This window comes from Hevea brasiliensis, chromosome 7 (genome assembly GCF_030052815.1).
Source record: "Hevea brasiliensis isolate MT/VB/25A 57/8 chromosome 7, ASM3005281v1, whole genome shotgun sequence".
NCBI classification, from domain to species: Eukaryota; Viridiplantae; Streptophyta; class Magnoliopsida; order Malpighiales; family Euphorbiaceae; genus Hevea; species Hevea brasiliensis.
Window position 1 is genome coordinate 15015047 of NC_079499.1, and position 22111 is coordinate 15037157.

The 22111-nt window shown below is 34.6% G+C and overlaps 1 protein-coding gene across 3 annotated transcripts; it reads right to left on the reverse strand.

The window, feature by feature from the left end:
- Nucleotides 1–249: 249 nt before the first annotated feature.
- Nucleotides 250–4074, reverse strand: LOC110669896 (L-ascorbate oxidase homolog). 3 transcript variants are annotated; one of them, XM_058150024.1, is made up of 9 exons: nt 3743–4074; nt 3495–3637; nt 3290–3399; nt 2441–2711; nt 2248–2350; nt 1812–2157; nt 1290–1655; nt 1003–1081; nt 250–699 (listed from the first exon to the last, which is right to left on the reverse strand). In XM_058150024.1, the coding sequence occupies exons 2-9, from the start codon at nt 3633–3635 to the stop codon at nt 487–489; spliced, it is 1629 nt and encodes a 542-aa protein (XP_058006007.1). In that variant the 5' UTR covers nt 3636–3637; nt 3743–4074; the 3' UTR covers nt 250–486. The 3 variants fall into 3 exon arrangements, with proteins under 3 accessions (XP_058006007.1, XP_021687448.2, XP_021687447.2); XM_021831756.2 differs by having other exon boundaries at nt 3920–4073; XM_021831755.2 differs by having other exon boundaries at nt 3495–4073.
- Nucleotides 4075–22111: the final 18037 nt, after the last annotated feature.

Sequence of the window (22111 nt, forward strand, 5' to 3'; positions counted from 1 at the left end):
GTAAACTTCACACAATGTCACATGCTAAAGTATCCGTGCAATTTGCGAACTTATAGATTATCAGGTTTGCGATTATGGTCCGTCCATGGCACTGCATATAGGAACTTTTGAATGTTCAAATCCAGAATTGTCCAACCAACAACTCAACCTTTAGCAATTTCCACAACCAGAGCCATTCTCTGGTTTTCAATGAAGCCGCAAATGATAAAACAGGAAATGTTATGATAATTTTCAATTGTATAGAATGAATACCAAATTATCAATAGTGATAATATCACATAAGGATTCAAATAAAGTAATGAAGAAACAATCTGGGAATAAAGTATGAGATGAATTCTAGAAACAGATGATTCATAAAATATAAAATCTAGTAAAATTGGCTCAAGTGAAGCCCCTTTAAGTTTTCACTAAAACTCTGCACTCCTAAATTTAGCTCAGGACTATGTCAACCATTCTTGACAGTCTATCAATCCTGCTGTGTGCTGATCATATGTGCCTAATCTGACGACCTGCAGCCCGACCACAAAGAAGAACATTTCCTGGGATTGGATATTCATCTCTCCATGAATTTGCCGGTGAAAAGACACGAAGATAGAATTGTTGCCCTAAATACTGGCGGGGCCAGTTCTCAGACCTCACATTCCACATACCCACATTGTCCAGAGGCATGTAAACTGCAGTCCATGACTTGGGATAGACCTATATGTTTAGACCAAACAAACATGGTGAAAGACTGAATATATAACGATGAGAATTCGATAATTAAGGAAATAAACTCCATTTCCCATTCAGTGTCAAGAAGGAAATGGAAGTATCAGAAAAATATCAGTTCGCTTGCCAGTCTAAAATCCTGCAGTGTTGTGCAAAATGCAGAACAAACTAAATTCTATCAAACTAATTGATTATTTTTGGACTGGCTATGGCAAAGTGTGAACCAAAACAAGAGCTCAAATAGATATGATTTACATATTTTGAGGATTTGATAACAAATTTGAGCTCTACCTGAACAGTGCATCGAGAAATTGTGTCTCTCAAATTATAACTTAATCTGCTTGCTGGTGTCCATTGCCCACCGTCCATCCTGCCCATCAGAATTGTGCAAAATGTCTTTAAGAAATCTGAAAATAAGAACTACAAGTACTGGAAAAATTACAAGGAATAGCAAGTGAAGGCAAGTTCCTGACAACCATTTGAAGGTCACACGAATCAAAGAAAAATACTTTGAATGGATGAAGTTCAAATACTTGATGCAAGTAAGTTATCTAAGAAACAAAGCCAAATAAACTTACCCAACAACAAAAAAGTTGTGTCCATCAATGTGCCATGACTGCACAGTTTCTTCTGGATTCTCAAAAACAATCTCAGCATAACCTCTGAAATCAGCAGCCATGACAGAAGTCTGGAGGTAAGCACCACCACCTGTGGGGTTGTCAGGAATGCTTCCGAGGGAAAACACTCCACCTATATTGAAGTGGTCTGCAAGTTTAAGAGGAGTATCAGCAGGAATGAAGGACACACTATTTACAGCATATCTCTGCTTGCTGTTAATGATTGGAGCAGTGCTTTGTAATCTAATCGTTCGCGTTGTGTTGATCAATCCATAATGGTAAGAGCCTTGGGGGTTAGGTCTAGGGCCACTCGCAGTCAGATTCCGCCTGATAAAAAATATGAGATAACACTGAATAATAAGAGGTAGCATGTAAAGCCATTTCTCTTACATTCATAATGACAAAAGCACAGAGGATTGTTATCTTCTATACTGATGAAATGTGATGCACACATAAGACAAATTATGGGAATTTAGAGAATACCTGAGAGATCGAGCTTGCTCGAGAGACCAGTCAATCTGAGTAGTTGGTCCACCAGGGGGAGGACCTGAAACACTTCCTGCTGAATTGCTGTAATGAAGAATGGAGGTTGTGGTAAGCACTTGGGTAGTGAATCGGGTTGAGATGACAATATTGTAATCTTGTGCTGGTTGATCAGCTGTAACCAACACAGAATAAGATTGCCCCAAATGAATGTCAAGGGAGTCATAAGTGTTCTGGAGAGTGTGAGTTCCTTCAACCTCCACCAGCAACATCTTGTGCCCTTGGATTCTGAAATTTAAGGAAGTGGTAAGCCCCACATTTGATATCCGGAACCTGTAAGTCTTACCTGTCCAGACATTCAACAAAAAAATGGTAACATTATGAACATTATGAAATGCATAAAGAACTTGATCTTCACTAACTTCTGAACTCATACCTTGATCCACCGTAAATGTGTATCCGTTTGATCCACGACCATTAATAAGCAGGCCATGAGGGAAGGGAAGATCAGTTCCACCATCTAGAATTGCTCGCAAATCCTGTAAAATCCAATGTACGATCATCAAATGAACAGAGGTGACTAACCAAACAAGTTACTAGATAGAATTTTATTTCCAGATGACACTTACAGTGTGATTTCTCTTGAACCAATCACCCGCTAGGATGGTGAAATCACCAGCAGGAGGAGGGAATGGTACAGGAATGACAGATCGGCTTGCAATTTTGAAGCCACCAAAGCCTCCTGCAGCCTTGTGCATGCCAAGGGAAGGGAAGTAGAAGTAGCTACCAATCTGATCCTTCACTTGGAGCACATAAGTGAAGTTCTGCCCAGGTGGGATAGGACAGTTGGTGCCATAGACTCCATCTTGCCAAGAATTCCTTCTCTGTTGCACACCATTCCTGAACAAGAAATATTATCAGAAACACTTACAATCTCCTTCAAAATTTTAAAAATAAATAAATAATAAATACATTTACATGAAATAGTTAATATAGTATGTATGTTTAAAGTGAAGTTTTTATCTGTACTGTTGAATCTTCTTTTAATAAATCAACTATTGCTGTCTACAAAGACTGAACTCTGAATTTTCTTTAATACGAAATCTTGCTCCTTTAATTTCAAATGAGATCAGGAGACGTTCAAAGATAATCAGAAGCAATAACCATAGATCTGCGCAAGCCCTATAATTAGTTGAAACTTGATATGGATACAGGATCCAGATTCCAGAACTTTGGTCCACTCATAATTTGGTAAGAGACTGAGAACTCATTCATTTTCAGTATCTAACACCATTTTTGCACACAAAAACATATGATGCACTTCTTAAGGCAGAGCAAGCATAATCAGTAACCAGAGTTTTCTACTTCAACCAGAGCAAGGCAAGATACCTGGATTTATCATACATCAAATGTGTCCAAAAGTTCAAGCAATACGCTTGCAATAAATAATTGGGAAAAAAAAGGAACATTGTACTAACCAAGAAATGAGGAAAGGTTCATCCAAGCTGTTGAAAACATTGATAATCAAATTATCATTGGTGACTGACTCAATCTGTGGCCCTGGAAATTGCCCATTTATTAAAATCCCCTGCCATTATATATAAAATAAAATGCGCATTATTGTATTAACAACAGAAAAAAATTAGCAAAAACGAAAAAGAATTAAAATAGAAAGTGCGAAACCTGTTGCTTCTCTCCAAGCGGATAGATATAACCATAGGTTACATTCCATGTATAAAATCTATAAGGGTCTTCTCCACTGATGCAGGTCACTAGCAAGGCCACCCCCATGAAAGACCATATACTTATTCTATGGTCACCCATCTCTGTGTAGCAGAAACAGACACAAAACACTCTCTGATACCCAATCCAATAATAAGGAAGCTCTAAGGAGAAGAAAAAAGAAGTGGGACTGTAAGAAGAAATCTTGCCAAACAAGATGAAAGAAACAGAACTAAGACATCTCCCTCGCTTTCTCTCTGAAAAGTCTCACTCTTTCTTTTATTCTCTCTCCTTTTTTTTTCTTTTTTGTGCGCGCCCGCGCTTTATCTTTATGTAAGTAAAGTGTCGGTGATAAGAAGAAGAAGAAGAAGAAGAAGAAAGAATACTCAGTGGAAGATTCTTCTTCTGGGATCTCTGGTTTGTTGATCAGATTAAGCAAAGCAGAAATCGGTCCATAATGAGCTGTATTCACTGCTTGCAGTGTCTAAGCGGCCATGTCCTTTGCTCCATGGTCCATGCCGCGCGTTCTTCGAGAAATCAAATCAAATGGTTACGTCAACTTATCATATGAATATATATAATATAATCTAGTCTTTTTTGGCGGATCTTGTAATTTTTATAAATGTTAAAAGATTATTTAAAAATTTTAATTACATAAATAGTAAGTTTTCTTTTATAACATTAATTCTATTAAACAATTATTTAAAATTAGATGTCATACAACTAAATGTAAATAGTTTCAATAATTTAATTGTTATGATGAGGTAAAGGTTTTTTTTATTTCATTTTTTAGTTAATAATTTTAATTACATAAAATTTTAATTATACAATATTAATTCAAACAAACAATTGAGAATTACATAAATTTTTTAAAAAGTAAATATATAAATTTATTTGGGATATAAAAAATTGTCAAAATATTCATATTTTAATTATTAAAAAAAATTATTATTTAATCTCCATATTTTAAAATATTAATTATTATATCTTTTTACTTTTAAAAAATATATTATTTAGTTCCTTATTCATCTCTTAATTTTTTATAAATTTTAATATTAATTAAATTACTATTTATTTTTTTTATTTTAACAAAATAATTGGTTAATTCTTTTTTTTTTAAATATATTAATGAATCACTTCATAGAAATAAAAAGAAAAAGACCTTTCACTTTTCAAAAAAAAAAAACACTTATTCTTAACTAAATAAATTAATTTTTTATATTTTTTGAAAACTTAGAAATTTCCTAACTTATCTTCAATCAAATAACACCGAGTTCTTATAATTTAATTTCATTTACATTTTAATCTCTCTGATTATTTTTAGTACCTAAATTATCTTGACCCTCTTTTTTCTTCTTTTTTCTTATTTTATTTTATTTTTGTATTCTCACGTTTCTTCCTTTCTGCACCAACACTCTTCTCATTTCATTTTCTTTTTTATTTTTTATCTTTTAATAAAAATTAATACAAGTTATTGAGCAAAAAAGTTAATTAGTTCTCGTAGATCTTTAAATAATCAAGGCCGTAAATCTAAAAAAATTATTTTTTAATAAAAAAATATAAAAATAATACTTAGAGAATTAAATAAAAATATTTAAAAATTTTAAAAAATATAAATATAAATTTAATCTATACAGTAAAAATTATTTTTTAAAATATAAGAATTAATTAATTTTATTAAAATAAAATAATAAAATAATAATATTTTTTAAAAATATAATGATTAACTAGTTAATTTAACTAAAAGAGTAATTAAACAGTAATTTAGTAAATTAAAAAAATTAAATAAAAATAAAATATATAAATTAATTAATGTATTTTTAAAATGTAAAATTAAATAATTAATTTTTATTAAATTATATAAATTAAATAGTATTTTTTATAATTAAAATATTTAAAAATAATTGTTCTTCATATTAATTCATATTTAATATTTTTTTATTAAATAAATAAATAAGAAGTTTGGCATTGCAAAGCGTAGTCTGTTTTGACTGCGAAAGAAGAGGCAAAGTCCCAATGTTGAATTAATTACAGAGTACTATGACACAGAAACCCTGCCCTGTTTTTTCAACATATCATAAATGTAATTTGCTTCTCAATAATGGATCGCAAGTCTTCCAGACGGTTACGCTCTTCAGCTCGTCTTGGATATGGATTACCATTTTTATTATTTTTATTTAAGTAATTATTTTTTTTATCTTTAAATTATAATAAAAAAATAATATTTTAATATTTATATTATTTATTTAAACTGAATTATATTCTTAATATTTGAATTACCTTAAATTCAATTAAAATTATTTTAAATTAATTAAACTTGCCTCTAAATTTGATTATTATAATCTAAAACTTATTTAAACTAGTTTCTAATGCACGTTATGAATATATTTATAATTTAATTTTGTATGTAATTTATTTTTATTTTTATATAATATAATACTATTATAATATATATAAATGTTTACTAATAAAATGTTTATCGAATGAAAAAGTTTGCCATCAGAAAAACAAATAATTATTGAAAAATAATAGGTGATAATGATAAGGATGAACAATTATGTGCAAAAATTAATAATTTATAGTTAAAAAAATTGTCTAACTTTATTTAGGTTAATAAATTAAATATCAATTAATATCAAGCTATATTAAAGGGATTAATTTTGTCCTATCATAGGATTTATTTTTACTAAAGTAAATATTAATTAATATCAAGCTATATTAAATGGATTGATTTTGTCATATATGATAATATAATTATCGGACAAAATCTTACCTCAAATTTAAATTAAGGGTAGATTTGATTCAAATTAAATTAGTATTTGAGCAATTTTTTATACTAATTTCATTAGTTGTAATTTTATTTTTCTAATATTTATAATAAATTAGTTAAATAAAAAATTTAATACGATTAATTAAATGAATAATTTAAAAATTAATAATTAAAATTTGTCAAGTATGTGCATACCTTTTTCTTAATTAATTAACCTTATATATGTTGTAAAAATATTTTTATTTTTCTAATTTAATTTAATTTAATAATTAAAAACATATTACTCACATGATATAATTATATTCAAGTCCTCGTTCCTTAATTTATTAATAAAAAATAATATTTTTTTAAAAAATGCACTTCTAATTTTTCTTTAAATCTAATTAAAAATTATCTTGTTGATCAAGAAACAAATATGTGTTTCTGCCGGTCTAATTGAAATGTTTATAAAATTAGTCTAAATTAAACTAAAATATTCAATATAGAAAAAAAAATTTTAATAATATATATATATATATATATATTGGAAACAATTTTATAAGTAATAAAGAATAATTTATTATGCTAACATTATATTATATTAATATACTAAAAGGACATACACTTTCATTATTCCTAACAATAGTAAAAGTTTCATTTTACTTTTTTTTTTTTTCTATTTGATTTGATTATTTTACCAATCCACAGCAAGGCTGGGAATGGTGCTTGTGATCTCTGGCCATGCCCGATAACTACTCCTGGCGACTCCACCGTTGATTGACCCCAAGCTTAACTATGATTACGAGAGAGAAAGTATATATGCATACAGTGCAATTAATAATTTTTTAAAATTTAATCTTTATAATTTAGTATTTTGAGTATTCCAACTATTATATTAGAAATAAAAAAATCCATCCAAGAATAATTCAAATTCAAAATTCTGAAAATATATTATTTATTTAAATAAATAAATTATTTATATTTATATTTAATGGTATAATTATATATTATAAATAAATATTTTGAATTATAAAAAATTTAATTAAGTATAATTTAAATGTAAATAGAATTAAAAATTTTAAATTTATATAAAATTTAAAATTAATTTAAATAATAAAAAATAATATAATTGTAAATGACAGCAAAATAAGAATATTTTGAGATATATATATATATATATATATATATATATATATATATATATATATATATATATATATTATGGATAGATATGTTTACATTAATTTTATATAAATTTCAATATAAATTGATTTTATTCATATTAAATATATTAAAACAAATAAGAAACAAATAACTACTTTAATTTGATAGGAAAATGAAAAAATTTTAATATAAAAAGCCTTATAAAATAATTAATTTTAGTAATAGTTTATTTTTAAATTATTATTATTATTAGAATGATTCAGATATGGTATTATTAGAATGATTTTTATTTATTATTATCGAAAAGTAAACAAAATATGTATTACTGTATTAAATTTTTTTTGCATAAATAATTGTAAGATAGAAATAAAAATTTATTAGGATTCAATAAAACACTTATTCATGTAAAATAAAATACTTTTTTTATTTTTGTAAATAATATAAATCATAAAGGGTATTTTTGATAAAGTTAATGTCTCCCTTCATATATTTATATAATTTTTTATAATATATATATATATATATATTATAAAAAAATCAAAGGAATTAAATACAAATAGGAATAAAAATTTTAAATTTATATAAATTGTAAAATTAAATTAAATAATAAAAATATAATTATAAATATTATAAATAATGAAGGATAATATAAGTAAAGCTAATGTTTCACCCCTCCCTTCACACATTTATATAAAATATAAATATAGATTTATATATTTTAATTAATAATTTACATAAAATATGTTTTATTAATAATTTATATTTTAAAGTTTACTAATTTTATAAATATTTAAATTTTGAAATAAAAAATATATAAAAATTTATAAATAATATTATAAAAAAATATATTTATATTTAATTTATTAATTATTTAAATAAATTCAAATAATAAGTACCTAATACATAAAATTTAAATATTAATATAATACTATTCCTCAAATTCAAATTCATTTCAAATTTCATATTATATTATTCAAACTTATCGGAATAGAGTTGAATGATCGGCTACTCAAAAATATCCAACACTTGTCATCCCTACTTACCCTTCTACCATTTACATAGCAGCCTTCTTCTTCTCACTCACCTTTGTCAGCTCTTCCTCACTTCAAAACCTACGAAACCTTATTTTCTCTCATTCATTTTCACCTTATAATTTATCATTAAAGTAATCGAATTATCACATAATGTTTTATATAATTTAAAATATTTATATCAACAACTTTAGATAATAGTTTATTTATGTAAGTATATTATTTAATTAATATATTTAAATATGTTAATTTGAATTGATATTCAATTTTAAATAATTTTAACTGATTGCATAATCAAAATTTTAGACACATCAAGATTTTAGACGCATAATAATAATAATAATAATAATAATAATTTTTTGTAATAGAAGAAAGCCATTTCATAAGGAAATGAATTTCTCTCTAACTTTTTCACAATGTATGTTAAAAGAATTAAAAAAATAATATTTATTATAAGAAATTATAAATAATATTACATATTTAAAATTATTTACCATGATTGTTATATATATATATATATATATATTGAAATACCAATAATGTTATTAAATCAAATTTAAGAAAAACTTAACAAGTTAGGTCCAACTAAACTCAGATCAGCAGATTTACCCAAATATCCAATCTAGGACCCAAAATTTTAAGTGAAAAAAATTGAAGATACATCAAAAAGAAAATAAAATTAAAAAGTATGAGTATGATATCAAGCTCTTTCCTACGAAGACAATAAAACATAAAAATTTAAAAACATATATGTACTTTTATATTATTATTTGAGTTGTACCCCTCGCTCTTTCATTTACCGACGGAGGCATCAAGGGGCTAAGGGGGGGCATTGGGCTCTCCTGGAATTTTGAAAAATATTAGAGGTATAATAGTCTTTTGAACAAAAATAAAAGTTAAATTACCTTAACCTCCCTTACTTTTAATAAAATTAATATTTATATCTTTTTTTTTTCAAGAAATTAGTACTCAATTTTTTTAATTTTATAACAATCTACTTATACAATTAAAATATTATATAATTAATTTTTATGAATTTGCTTTAAATAATATTTTATTCCTTGAATTTTTAGGTAAAATTAATTTTTAATTTCTAAGAAAATCAAAGATAAGAGACTAAAATGTTATTTTATCTAAAAAATAGACAATAAAAGTTATTTAACATAAGTGAGGGATTAAAATGTAATAAAAAGATTAAATTTTATATATTTTTTAAGAATAAGAATAATTTTTTTCAATTCTTAAAAACTGAGTATGTAAGTATGAATTTCACTCATTATTAATAAATTTAATAATTTCTCTAATAGAAGAAAATTCATCCAATTTCTCTTTAGGTAAACAATATGCTTAGAGTTTTAGCTAAAAATTTTTTTTTAAAAAAATCTATACTAAAAATCTGTCACGACCCAACCTATGGGCCGGACCGGCACTAGGACCTGGGCCAGCCTAAAGCCCCCGAGGCCCGTAGTAAGCCTAACTGTTCATTAACCCAACTCTAAGGCCCATTTGGGCCCAATATCAAGAAAACAAACGGACAGAGTCCGGCCATAAAATGGACTTACCAACGGGGAGTTTTCGACTCACCCGACCTGTAAACACAATATATAGTCAATTGGGGAGCTCAGCTCACCCTCCACATACTCATCAACATAATAATAAATGGGAGCTCAGCTCCCTCATCCAATCCATCAAACCTGCATAGCATATTAAGTTTACAGGTCCCAAAATAATAATTTAGTTTACAGACCCAAATCAAATAATATTTCTAACACATGCGAAAATTCTAAGATTTAACAAGTTTATACAAACAGTAATAATTGACCTGCGAGGGAGAAAAGCAGGTTAACCAAAATAAAATCCTCCTGTAGCCTGAAAAAAATATTGAACAGGAGTGAGCGTTCAACTCAGAGAGTAAAATATCAATTTTAACCATAATCTCTGTAACTATATAGAACTAATGCACCCTGTAGAGTGAAATGCAACATCAACAACATTTTCACATCATAACATCAAAAAGGTAATTTGGAGCACTCACACACCCTGTAGTATCAATCATAACATATGGGAGCTGATCCCCTATACAGCTCTCTTAAATCCAACCTGGTGCCAACGAATTACTCAAGCTCGGACTTCCACTTAATAACCAAATCGAAGGTCCCAGCGAATTACTCAAGCCGTGACTACCCCTTGAAGGATCGGGTCCCAGCGAATTACTCAAGCCGTGGATCGCCTGGCCCTATCCATAGTCCACACCACATCACACGCACGCCAACGCACGACACCGCTTCCAAATTACCACAACAACAACCATGGCACATCAACAGTTATGAATGCAACATAAATCGTGCCTAGAGTTTAACTACATAAATATATGCATATAAGTGATGCATGGGCATGCTTGAACATATAATAATATCGAAATTACAATTAAAATTAATATTCTACTCACAGACTTGACGACAATCACCGTATGGTCAAGTGAGGAAGAAGGTCATCCCGGCTCACCGACAATCATATTACATTTATTTAATACAATCGACTCAATACAAACAAAGAAAAGACCAATTACGCCCTAAGTCGTGCGAAATTCTGTGAGAGTCCCCTATACCTAGGACCTACCCAACTCGCAAAAGGGCTAAAAACGCACTTCTATATTCACAATCCATATATCAACAGTTCAATCATATCACACAGCCCCTCCCGCCCATCAAATCATCATCCATCACAATATGTAAAATTTCAATTTATTCCTTATTATTGATTATTTTTGCAAAACTGCCCAAACAAGCTCTAAAAATTATAAAACTTTGCCCCGGTCCTTAGCAATATTACTAAGCTATTGCAAAAGAATCGTAATTTTCTAAGCTACCACGAATATTTTATGGATTTTTAATCCTATTTAAGCACTAGAAAATTACGAAAAAGTAAGGTTCGGGTTTACCTTTGCCGATTCCGACTTCGAACGCGCCGACGTCGACAATGGGGCTAGCCAAAACCTCGGTCCAATTCGAGACTTTTCCAGAACGGTCCTGTTCGCCCAAATTTGCATCTTGGCCAATCGTCGAATTTCCGCGAATCGAGGATACCTACAACAAGACCATAACACCGTGTTTAGTACATAAATTTATCAGAATTTTCTAAGCTAATTAAATGCTCGGAAAAACACCGCGGTTCCGTGGGACCCACCGAAAAACGGTGTCGGAAAAATTCGAAATTTATGTCGTTGCGAAGCTCTCGACGAATGGAGCGTGCTGGTGGCCTCGGTTTTCTCGTGGGATTCACGATTTTCGAGAAATCTAGCCCAAAAGTCGAAATGGGCTAAAATCTTCCCGAGCAAAAATCGGACAATCCGCTCGATGGATTTCGGCGTTCTTGGTGTCTATGGAAAGCTCTCGCCGAGTAGATGATTTTGGACACAAGACCCGGTCCAATTGGTGGCCGGATCGGCCGGATTTGGCCGGGGAAGCTGGAGCGGCGCGCGCGCACAGGGGGCATTTTCGCGAGCATTGCTCGGCACGGCCGACTGGCGGGCGCGCTGGCTCATTGGTCGGTCAAGGCCGGCCGCTACCGGGGTGGAGAGGAGAGAGAAACGAGAGAGAAAAGGGAGAGGGACGACGCGCGCGGGGAAGGGAAGAAGAAAAAGGAAAAGGCCGGTCCGATTCGACCGGTCCGATCCGGTCCGGTTCGATTCGGCCGGTTCGATTCAGAATACAAAATTTTGAATTTTTACTCTGCCTCGGGACCGAAAACGAGGTCCAAAAATTCCGAAAAAATTTCAGAAAACTCAGAAAAATACGTAGACTCCAAATATATTTTTAGTTTTGCCACGTGGTCTTTAAATTAATTTTTAAAAATCATCAAAGTTTATATTTTCGGAAAATCGAACCCGATTTTTAAAATCCGAAAAATCTCAAAAAAATTCCTAAAATTTAAATAAAATTAAAATACCAAAAATGCTCATAAAATTTAAAATTTTGGGGTGTTACATTCTTCCCCCCTTACAGAAAATTCGTCCTCGAATTTTACACAAGGCAGAATAAAGCACATGATTATACATTGAACAAGTGAGGGTACTTGCTACGCATGTCCCGCTCTGACTCCCAGGTGCACTCTTCCACTGACTGACTCCTCCACAAAACCTTAACCATAGGGATCTGCTTTGACCTCAGCTGTCTCACTTGGTAGTCCACTATGGCTACAGGCTGCTCCTCAAATGTCAAGTTCTCTTTTAGCTCTATCACATCCGGCTGCAGTACATGAGAAGGATCGAGAATGTATTTCCTGAGCATGGAGATGTGAAACACGGGATGAACGTGAGAAAGGTTGGGTGGTAGCTCCAACCGGTAGGCAACTGCCCCAACTCTATCAAGAACCTCAAAGGTCCAATATACCGAGGTGCCAACTTGCCCTTCTTTCCAAATCTCATGACTCCTTCATTGGAGAAACCTTCGTAAATACATAGTCGCCACCGCAAACTCCACATCCCTTCGTCTGGGTCCGCATAACTCTTCTCGCCATCGAAAGTCGTTTCTGCGTTCGATTAAGGGAACCATCTCAAGTGTCTTGCACTGTGTCTACATCATGCACCTTCGCTTCCCCATTTCGCCCAACACGAGGAGACCTACACTTTCTTCCATATAATGCCTCATAGGGTGCCATCCCTATCTTGGAGTGGTAATCGTTGTTGTAGGCAAACTCCACCAAAGCTAGTGCTCATCCCATTGACCTCCAAAATCTAAGACACTCATGCGAAGCATGTCTTCCGATGTTTGGATTGTCCTTTCGACCGTCCGTCTGTCTCGAGGGTGGAAAGCCGCATCAAGTTCAAGCAGTGTGCCAAGTGCCTCCGCAACTTTCTCCAAAACCGAGAAGTGAATCAGCCTCTCGCCGATATTATGGAAGCCGGAACTCCATGCAATCGACTATTTCTCGAATGTAGAGCCTCTCATACTGTGCCACAGAGTATGTAGTCTTTACAGGTAAGAAGTGAGCTGATTTGGTCAAGCGGTCTACAATTACCCATATCGAATCATATCCTCGCGTGGTACGAGGCAACCCAATCACAAAATCCAAAGTGATCATTTCCCACTTCCATTCTGGGATAGGGAGCTCTTGCAGCTTCCCTGACGGTCTCTGGTGTTCAAACTTCACCTTCTGACAAGTCAAGCACTTGGACACAAAGTCCGCTATGTCTCTCTTCATGCCATTCCACCAATAGCTATCTTTCACATCATAGTACATCTTGGTGGAACCTGGGTGGACACTGTACAGTGTGTAGTGTGCCTCTCGCATGATTTCATTCCTGAGGTTGTCTACATCGGGCACACATATCCTAGAACCTTGTACTAGGGCACCATCATTGGCAAATCCAAACTCACCACCTTCACCTTGCTGTACTCTTTCTATGATCTTCATCAATTGTTGGTCTCTGTGCTGGGAAACTCTAACTCTGTCCCTCAAGTTTGGCCTCACTGAAAAGTGAGCCAACAATACCCCCTCATCTGAAAGATCTAGGATTAAACCTTGATCCATCAACTCATGTACCTCCTGAATCAATGGTCTCTTCTCTACTGAAATGTGCGCCAAACTGCCAGAAGATTTTCTGCTCAAGGCATCTGCCACAACATTGGCCTTTCCAGGGTGGTACTGGATGGTGCAATCATAGTCTTTCAGAAGCTCCATCCATCTCCTCTGTCTCAAGTTTAAATCCCTCTGCTGGAAGATGTACTTCAAACTTTTGTGGTCGGTGTATATCTCGCACACTTCACCATACAGGTAGTGTCTCCAGATTTTAAGTGCAAAGACTACAGCCGCCATTTCCAAATCATGGGTGGGGTAGTTCTGCTCATGCCTCTTCAGCTGTCTTGAAGCATAAGCCACTACTTTTCCATTCTGCATTAAAAAAAAACCTAGGACAACTCAGGAGGCGTCACAATACACGGTGTATCCTTCACCACTCACGGTGTAGTGTCAACACGAGCGGTGGTTAGACACTCCTTAAGCTTCGGAAACTCACCTCACAATCATCTGTCCAAATGAATGGAACATTCTTCTGGTCAACTTAGTTAGGGAGCCGCTATCTGGAGAAATCTTGTACAAAATGCCTATAATAGCCTAAACCCGAAAACTTCGCACCTCGGTGTTGTTGTAGGCCTAAGCCAATCGATTCTGACTTCAATTTTCTTGGGATCCACTTGAATGCCGTCACTAGAAACCACGTGTCCCAAGAATGAGATGCTTTCTAGCCAAAATTCACATTTTGAAAATTTGGCATATAGTGGTGCTCCTCAACGTTTGCAACACCATCCTCAAGTGCCACACGTGTTTTTCCTCGGTCCGAGAGTATACCAGAATGTCATCTATGAATACGATGACAAAACGGTCCAAAAATGGCTTGAACACCCTGTTCATCAAGTCCATGAAGGCTGCTGGTGCATTAGTGAGCCCAAAGGACATCACCAAGAACTCATAATGACCATATCTTGTCCTGAAAGCCGTTTTGGACACGTCCTCATTCCTGATTCTCAACTGATGGTAGCCTGATCGCAAGTCTATCTTGGAAAAGAATCTAGCTCCTTGGAGCTGATCAAACAGATCATCGATCCGAGGAAGTGGATACTTGTTCTTCACAGTCACCTTGTTCACCGTATGCGTAGTCGATACACAACCTCAATGACCCATCCTTCTTTCTCACAAATAGAACAGGAGCACCCCAGGGTGAAGTGCTCGGACGTATAAAACCCTTGTCTAAAAGCTCCTGTAGTTGCTCCTTCAGCTCTTTCAATTCTGCTGGTGCCATCCTGTAAGGTGGCATGGATATGGGGTTTGTACCCGGCACAACATCAATACAAAACTCTATTTCCCTTCCTGGTGGCAACCCTGGAAGCTCCTCTGGGAAGACATCCATAAATTCTCTGACAACAGGAACATTTTCCATGCTGACACCTTCTACAGATGTATCTCTCACCAATGCCAAATACCCTTGGCATCCACGCTTCAACATTTTTCTGGCACTAATTGCTGACACCAAGTTATATGGAGCTACGCTCCTGTCACCATCAAAGCTAAACTCTTCCACACCAGGTATGTGGAAATACACCTTTTTGTTCCTGCAGTCTAAAGTGGCATAGTGAGTTGCCAACCAATCCATCCCCAAAATTACATCAAAGTCCATTACTGGTAGAGGGACCAAGTCTGCTGGGAGGATCTTTCCATCCACTACTACTGTGCTACCCGGAAAAATCATATCTACATCTATGTTGTCGCTAAGTGGGGTAGCTACTGACAAAGGGCACTCTAAAGTTGTAGGGTTTCTACCCAACCTCATGGCAAACACAGGGGAGACAAATAAGTGCGTAGCACCCGGATCTATCAAAACACGACCCTCATAAGAACAGACCAGAAGAATACCTGCCACAACTGCATTTGAAGCTTGAGCATCCCGTGGGTCGTGGTGAAAACTCGAGCTTGACCCTACCCGAGTGGCGTAACTCGACATCGCTTCTACCTCTGACCGCCTCCAAATCCACGTCCCCCTTGTCCTCGGCCCTGTTGGCCACTGAACTGACTGCCTGCCATGTTGGAAGTACCCGGATACAACTGGCGAGGAACATTTGCAACAGAACCCTGTGACCCCATCTGTGGCTCACTGAAAATGGGGCATTCTCTAGCAAAGTGACCTGGTTGGCCACACCTGAAGCATACTCCTGATCCCATCAAACAAGGTCCTGAATGTCCTCTTCCACACTGTGCACAAGGTGCCAAGGAGGATCCTGAACTAGACCCAATCGTTGTACCCGAATCGTGACCACCGCCGATCCGCACTCAGTGCGAATCCTCGTGGTCTGTGTCTGAAACCACTTCTCTTGCTCCTACCCTTTCCTCTGTAATTACCCTGGCCACCACTGTCCAGAGTACCCATGGAAGGGACACCTGAGGAACCCTCTGCTCTGTTTTTCTTTGCTCTCCCACTGTCATTTGCAGCATAGCTAATCTCAATCTGTCTGGCTCGATCAACCACCACATCAAAAGACTGATCAGACATCATGGCCAGGTTTGCATACCTCCTATCAAGCCCCTTTAGGAACCTCTTCACCTTCATAGTTTCTGTAGCTACTGCTGTAGGGGCATATCTGCTCAATTCCAGAAATGCAGAGCATATTCATCTCTGGACACGCCATTCGCCTTAAGGCCTCAAAGGCCCACCGCTTCGATCTGAAGCTTTCTGGCACAAACCGATTGATAAAAAGTTTCACAAACTGAGCCCATGTCAATCCCTCCATCCGGGGTAACACGTAGTCATTCATCCATTGTCTAGGCATAGGCCCCATGACATGCTGCATACACTCTATCAGTCTTCTATCAGTCAATCAATTACATTCTGCTCTGCAGGAATCCAGAAACCGATATGCATCGTCTGACACATCATAAGTACCAGGCACCAACTTCTTAAAATTTATGATCTGTTTATAAGGTTCTCCTCTTGGTGCGGTGGACTGCTGCTGCTGTGGAGGGTGGACCATATACTGCGCCATCATGTCGATGGTTCTCTGCAGACCAGCTAGAGTAGCTGCCATGGGGTCCATGGGACCCTGTGCCATGAAAGACTGTTCCTGAACTGTGGGTAGCTGCTCTTCTACTTGAGCAGCTCTAGGCCTCTTACCCCGCCTCCTCGGGGCAGGCGCCTCATCCTGTGCCGACACCTCGTCAGGCACATCTGGTTTTGGTGCAGTGGCAGCTCTCCTGCTTCTACGCATTTTCCTGAAATTCAGCAGCATTAGCCCACAAAATTCAAAACTGCTCATTACACAGCTCTATAGACTCATATTTATACACAATATATGAAGCAGAAACTAGAAGCAAAGACGACAATGCAAGATGAATGTGGACCCTATTTTTCCGCATGTGACTCCTAGTAGACTCTTCCCAACACTTTAGACACACATTCCCTAAGAATCTGGAGCCTAAGCTCTGATACCACATTTGTCACGACCCAACCTATGGGCCGGACCCAAGACTAGGACTCAGGCCACCTAAAGCCCCGAGGCCCGTAGTAAGCCTAACTGCTCATTAACCCAACTCTAAGGCCCATTTGGGCCCAATATCAAGAAAACAAACGGACAGAGTCCGCCATAAAATGGACTTACCAACGGGAGTTTTCACTCACCCGACTGTAAACACAATATATAGTCAATTGGAGAGCTCACCCTCCACATACTCATCAACATAATAATAAATGGGAGCTCACTCCTCATCCAATCCATCAAACATGCATAGCATATTAAGTTTCTGTGTCCCAAAATAATAATTTAGTTTACAGACCCAAATCAAATAATATTTCTAACACATGCGGAAATTCTAAGATTTAACAAGTTTATACAACAAGAATAATTGACTGCGAGGAGAAAAGCGAGTTAACCAAAATAAAATCCTCCTCAGAAATGAAAAAATATTGAACAGAGTGAGCGTTCAACTCGTGAGAGTAAAATATCAATTTTAACCATAATCTCTATAACTATATAGAACTAATGCACCCTGTAGAGTGAAATGCAACAACAACAACAATATCACATCATAACAGCAAAAAGTAAATATGGAGAACTCAAACACCCTGTACTATCAAACATAACATATTGGAGCTGATCACCAATAAAGCTCTCTAAAATCCAACTGGTGCCGTAATTACTCAAGCTCGGACTTCCACTTAATAACCAAATCGAGGGTCCCAAATAATTACTCAAGCCGTGACTACCCCTCGAAGGATCGGGTCCCAATAATTACTCAAGCCGTGATCGCCTGGCCCTATCCATAGTCCACACCACATCACACGCACGCCAACGCACGCACACCGCTCCAAATTACCACAACAACAACCATGGCACATCAACGATTATGAATGCAACATAAATCGTGCCTAGAGTTTAACTACAGAAATATATGCATATAAGTGATGCATGGGCATGCTTGAACATATAATAATATCGAAATTACAATTAAAATTAATATTCTACTCACAGACTTGACGACACTCACTGTGGCGGCTGGGCGGAGGAAGAAGGTCATCTGCTCACCGACAATCATATTACATTTATTTAATACAATCGACTCAATACAAACAAAGAAAAGACCAATTACGCCCTAAGTCGTGCGAAAATTCGCAGAGTCCCCTATACCTAGGACCTACCCAACTCGCAAAAGGGCTAAAAACGCACTTCTATATTCACAATCCATATATCAGCTCAATCATATCACACAGCCTCCCGCCCATCAAATCAGTCATCCATCACAATATGTAAAATTTCAATTTAGTCCTTATTATTGATCATTTTTGCAAAACTGTCCTAACAAGCTCTAAAAATTATAAAACTTTGCCCCGCGGTCCTTAGCAATATTACTAAGCTATTGCATATTGAATAGTATTTTTCTAAGCTTAGACGAATATTTTATGTATTTTTAATCCTATTTAAGCACTAGAAAATTACGAAAAGTAAGGTTCGGGTTTACCTTTGCCGATTCCGACTTCGAACGCGCTGGGACGTCGACAATGGGGCTAGCCAAAACCTCGATCCAATTCGAGACTTTTCCAGAACGTCCGTTCGCCCAAATTTGCGCATCTTGGCCAATCGTCGAATTTCCGTGAATCGAGGATACCTACACGAAGCCCATAACACGGGGTTAGTACATAAATTTTTCAGAATTTTCTAAGCTCATTAAATGCCCGGAAAAACACCGCGAAGTTCGTGGGACCCACCAAAAGCGGTGTCGGAAAAATTAAATTTATGTCGTTGCGAAGCTCTCGACGAATGGAGCGTCTTTGGTGGCCTCGGTTTTCTCGTGGGATTCACGATTTTCAGAAATCTAGCCCAAAAGTCTAAATCGGCAAAAAACTTACCGAGCAAAAATCGGAAAAACAGCTCGATGGATTTTGGTGTTCTTGGTGTCTATGGAAAGCTCACGAGTAGATGATTTTGGACACAAGACCGGTCCAATTGGTGGCGGATCGGCGGATTTGGCCGGAAGCTGGAGCGCGCACAAGACGCATTTTTCGCTGCTTTTCCCGTTGGGCGCAAGACCGGCTGGTTGGCGGCGCGCTGGCTCATTGGCCGGTCAAGGCCGGGGTAGAGAGGAGAGAGAAACGAGAGAGAAAAGGGATAGGGACGACGCGAGGAAGGGAAGAAGAAAAGGAAAGGTCGGCGATTCGACCGGTCCTATCCGGTCCGGTTCGATTCGGCCGGTTCGATTCAGAATACAAAATTTTGAATTTTTACTCTGCCTCGGGACCGAAAACGAGGTCCAAAAATTCCGAAAAAATTCCAGAAAACTCAGAAAAATACGTAGACTCCAAATATATTTTTAGTTTTGCCACGTGGTCTTTAAATTAATTTTTAAAAATCATCAAAGTTTATATTTTCGGAAAATCGAACCCGATTTTTAAAATCCGAAAAATCTCAAAAAAATTCCTAAAATTTAAATAAAATTAAAATACCAAAAATTCTCATAAAATTTAAAATTTTGGGGTGTTTCAAAATCAATGAGGATTTCTAATGTCGCTGATTTTTAGAGCTGTTATAATATCAAATATGTTCTAGAATAACAAAGTTTGAAATTTCAATTTAATGCTTAGATTTTTTGGTAAATTAATAACGAAAGATCAATTTTAGTACATCCTTTCTATTTCTCTCGTTTAATCATTATAATATTCTATTGAGTTTAGTAAATTTTCTTTAATAATAAAATTTAATCAGTTAGTAAAAAATTTAGATATATAACTATTTAGTTTTATACAAAATTCTCTATAATTTCTTAATTTTTTTTCTAATATCAAAGTTTAGGTAATTGAAAAAAAATAGTTAATGCTCAAAATTTTTTAAGCTGGTAACAAATTTATCAATATAAAAAATAGAAAATTTTATTAATTTTTTACAAATATTGTAATTTTAATTTTCATAAGAGAAAATATATGTATTTATTTTCACATAATTATATAAAATGGGCCTCCCTAAATAAAATTTCCAGCTCCGTCACTACTTTCATTGTGTAGAATTCATCTATATATGGTCTTATTCGTGCTAAATTTTTTAGCAATTTTTCTTTCAATGTAGACAATCAAAGAATCTCTAAAAATTTCATCTTCCATCTTATTGCGAAGTCTTATCTTAACAATTTTCATAGATGAAAAGACATGCTCCGTAGTTGTTATCAAAACTGGAAGAGTTAAAACAAACCAAATCAATCTATCAACTAAAGGACAAGCCTCCGACTTCTTGGTTTTAACCAATCCTCTATATAAATCTACAATAGTTGAAAATTTCTACAAATCTGGATGGTTAGGTAAATCAAGTTCATACTGTTACAATTGAAATTTCAAATGAATTTTTTCTTGATTAGAAACATCTTGGGGATAAAACTTCTCAACAAGAGTGTATATATCATTAGCTTTAAATGATTTGAATGCATCTCTAGGATCTAAAGATACACTAAAAAAAAGGAAATTTTGTTGCTTATTCACTAAACCTGTTATTTAACTCTTGCAATTAATTGATGATCTATTGCAACTGTGAATATATCTATTTGATAATAGTGCTCCACTATCATTGAATCCTTTCGATGATGAGATCAGATTATGTTAGAAAAGCTAGCATTCATATCAGGAACTTGAATATGTTGCCTATTGCAAAATAAAGTCACACTCTCCAAAAGAGCTTCCCAACCTGCATCTCTTAATTTTTGAAACAATAATTTTATACGGGACAATAGATGCATGGCATTTAAAATGTCTTAAGATTTTTGCTGCAAAGCCTTGCAAAGTACATTAGTAATGCCCATAATTTCATTCATCACATGCAAAACAAAAAAAAAAAAAAAAAATCAAATGATATTAGAAACTTAATAGCAAAAGTAGAATCACCGCATTGAGAGTATGTGGATCCTTCAGTAGCTATGTTTTGAAGAATTAAGCTAGTTGCACCATACATTCTTAACAAGCTACAAATTGAATTAAAATGAGAACCCCATCTTCTATCTCCAAGTCATTGCAAAGTGTCAATTTGATTAGCTCCTCTTCCACTTTCAAGCTCATGAATTGAAATTAAATTTGCAATTTTAGCCAACTGATTAGCTTGTAATTTACCATTGTGCTTACAAGAAGCACCAACAATATTGACAATAAAGGTCAAATTTTGAAAAAAAGAATGAACTCCTACAACCTCTCTTGATGCAGTAATAAGCACTAATGTAATTGAGGAGCCAAATAATGCATTTAATAAGCATAAGGATGATCTCTAAGAAACAAAGCTTGCAATCCATTCCATTCACCATGCATATTACTAGCTCCATCATACCCTTGACCATGCATATTCTAAATACTAAGGTTGAGATGAGACAAAGCAGATGAAATCTCTTTTTTAAGAGTTGTTGCAGATGTGTCTTTAACAAGCACTAAATCTAAAAATCATTCTTTCATAAATCCTTGTTTATCAACAAACTTCACAACAATAACCATTTGTTCTCTTTTGGATTCATCTCAAGCTTCATCTACCATTAAGCAAAACTTAGAAGCACCAATCTCATCTCAAATTACATTTTGCACATTTCTAGCATAAACATATAAGATTTCCTTTTAAATTAATGGTGAT

Coding starts and splice junctions, on each gene's coding strand:
- LOC110669896 (XM_058150024.1), bottom strand. CDS start 3,635: ATGGGTGACCATAGAATAAGTATATGGTCTTTCATGGGGGTGGCCTTG. Junction 2,351..2,440: donor GGTTCAAGAGAAATCACACT/GTAAGTGTCATC, acceptor TGGATTTTACAG/GATTTGCGAGCAATTCTAGA. Junction 2,158..2,247: donor CACATTTACGGTGGATCAAG/GTATGAGTTCAG, acceptor ATGTCTGGACAG/GTAAGACTTACAGGTTCCGG.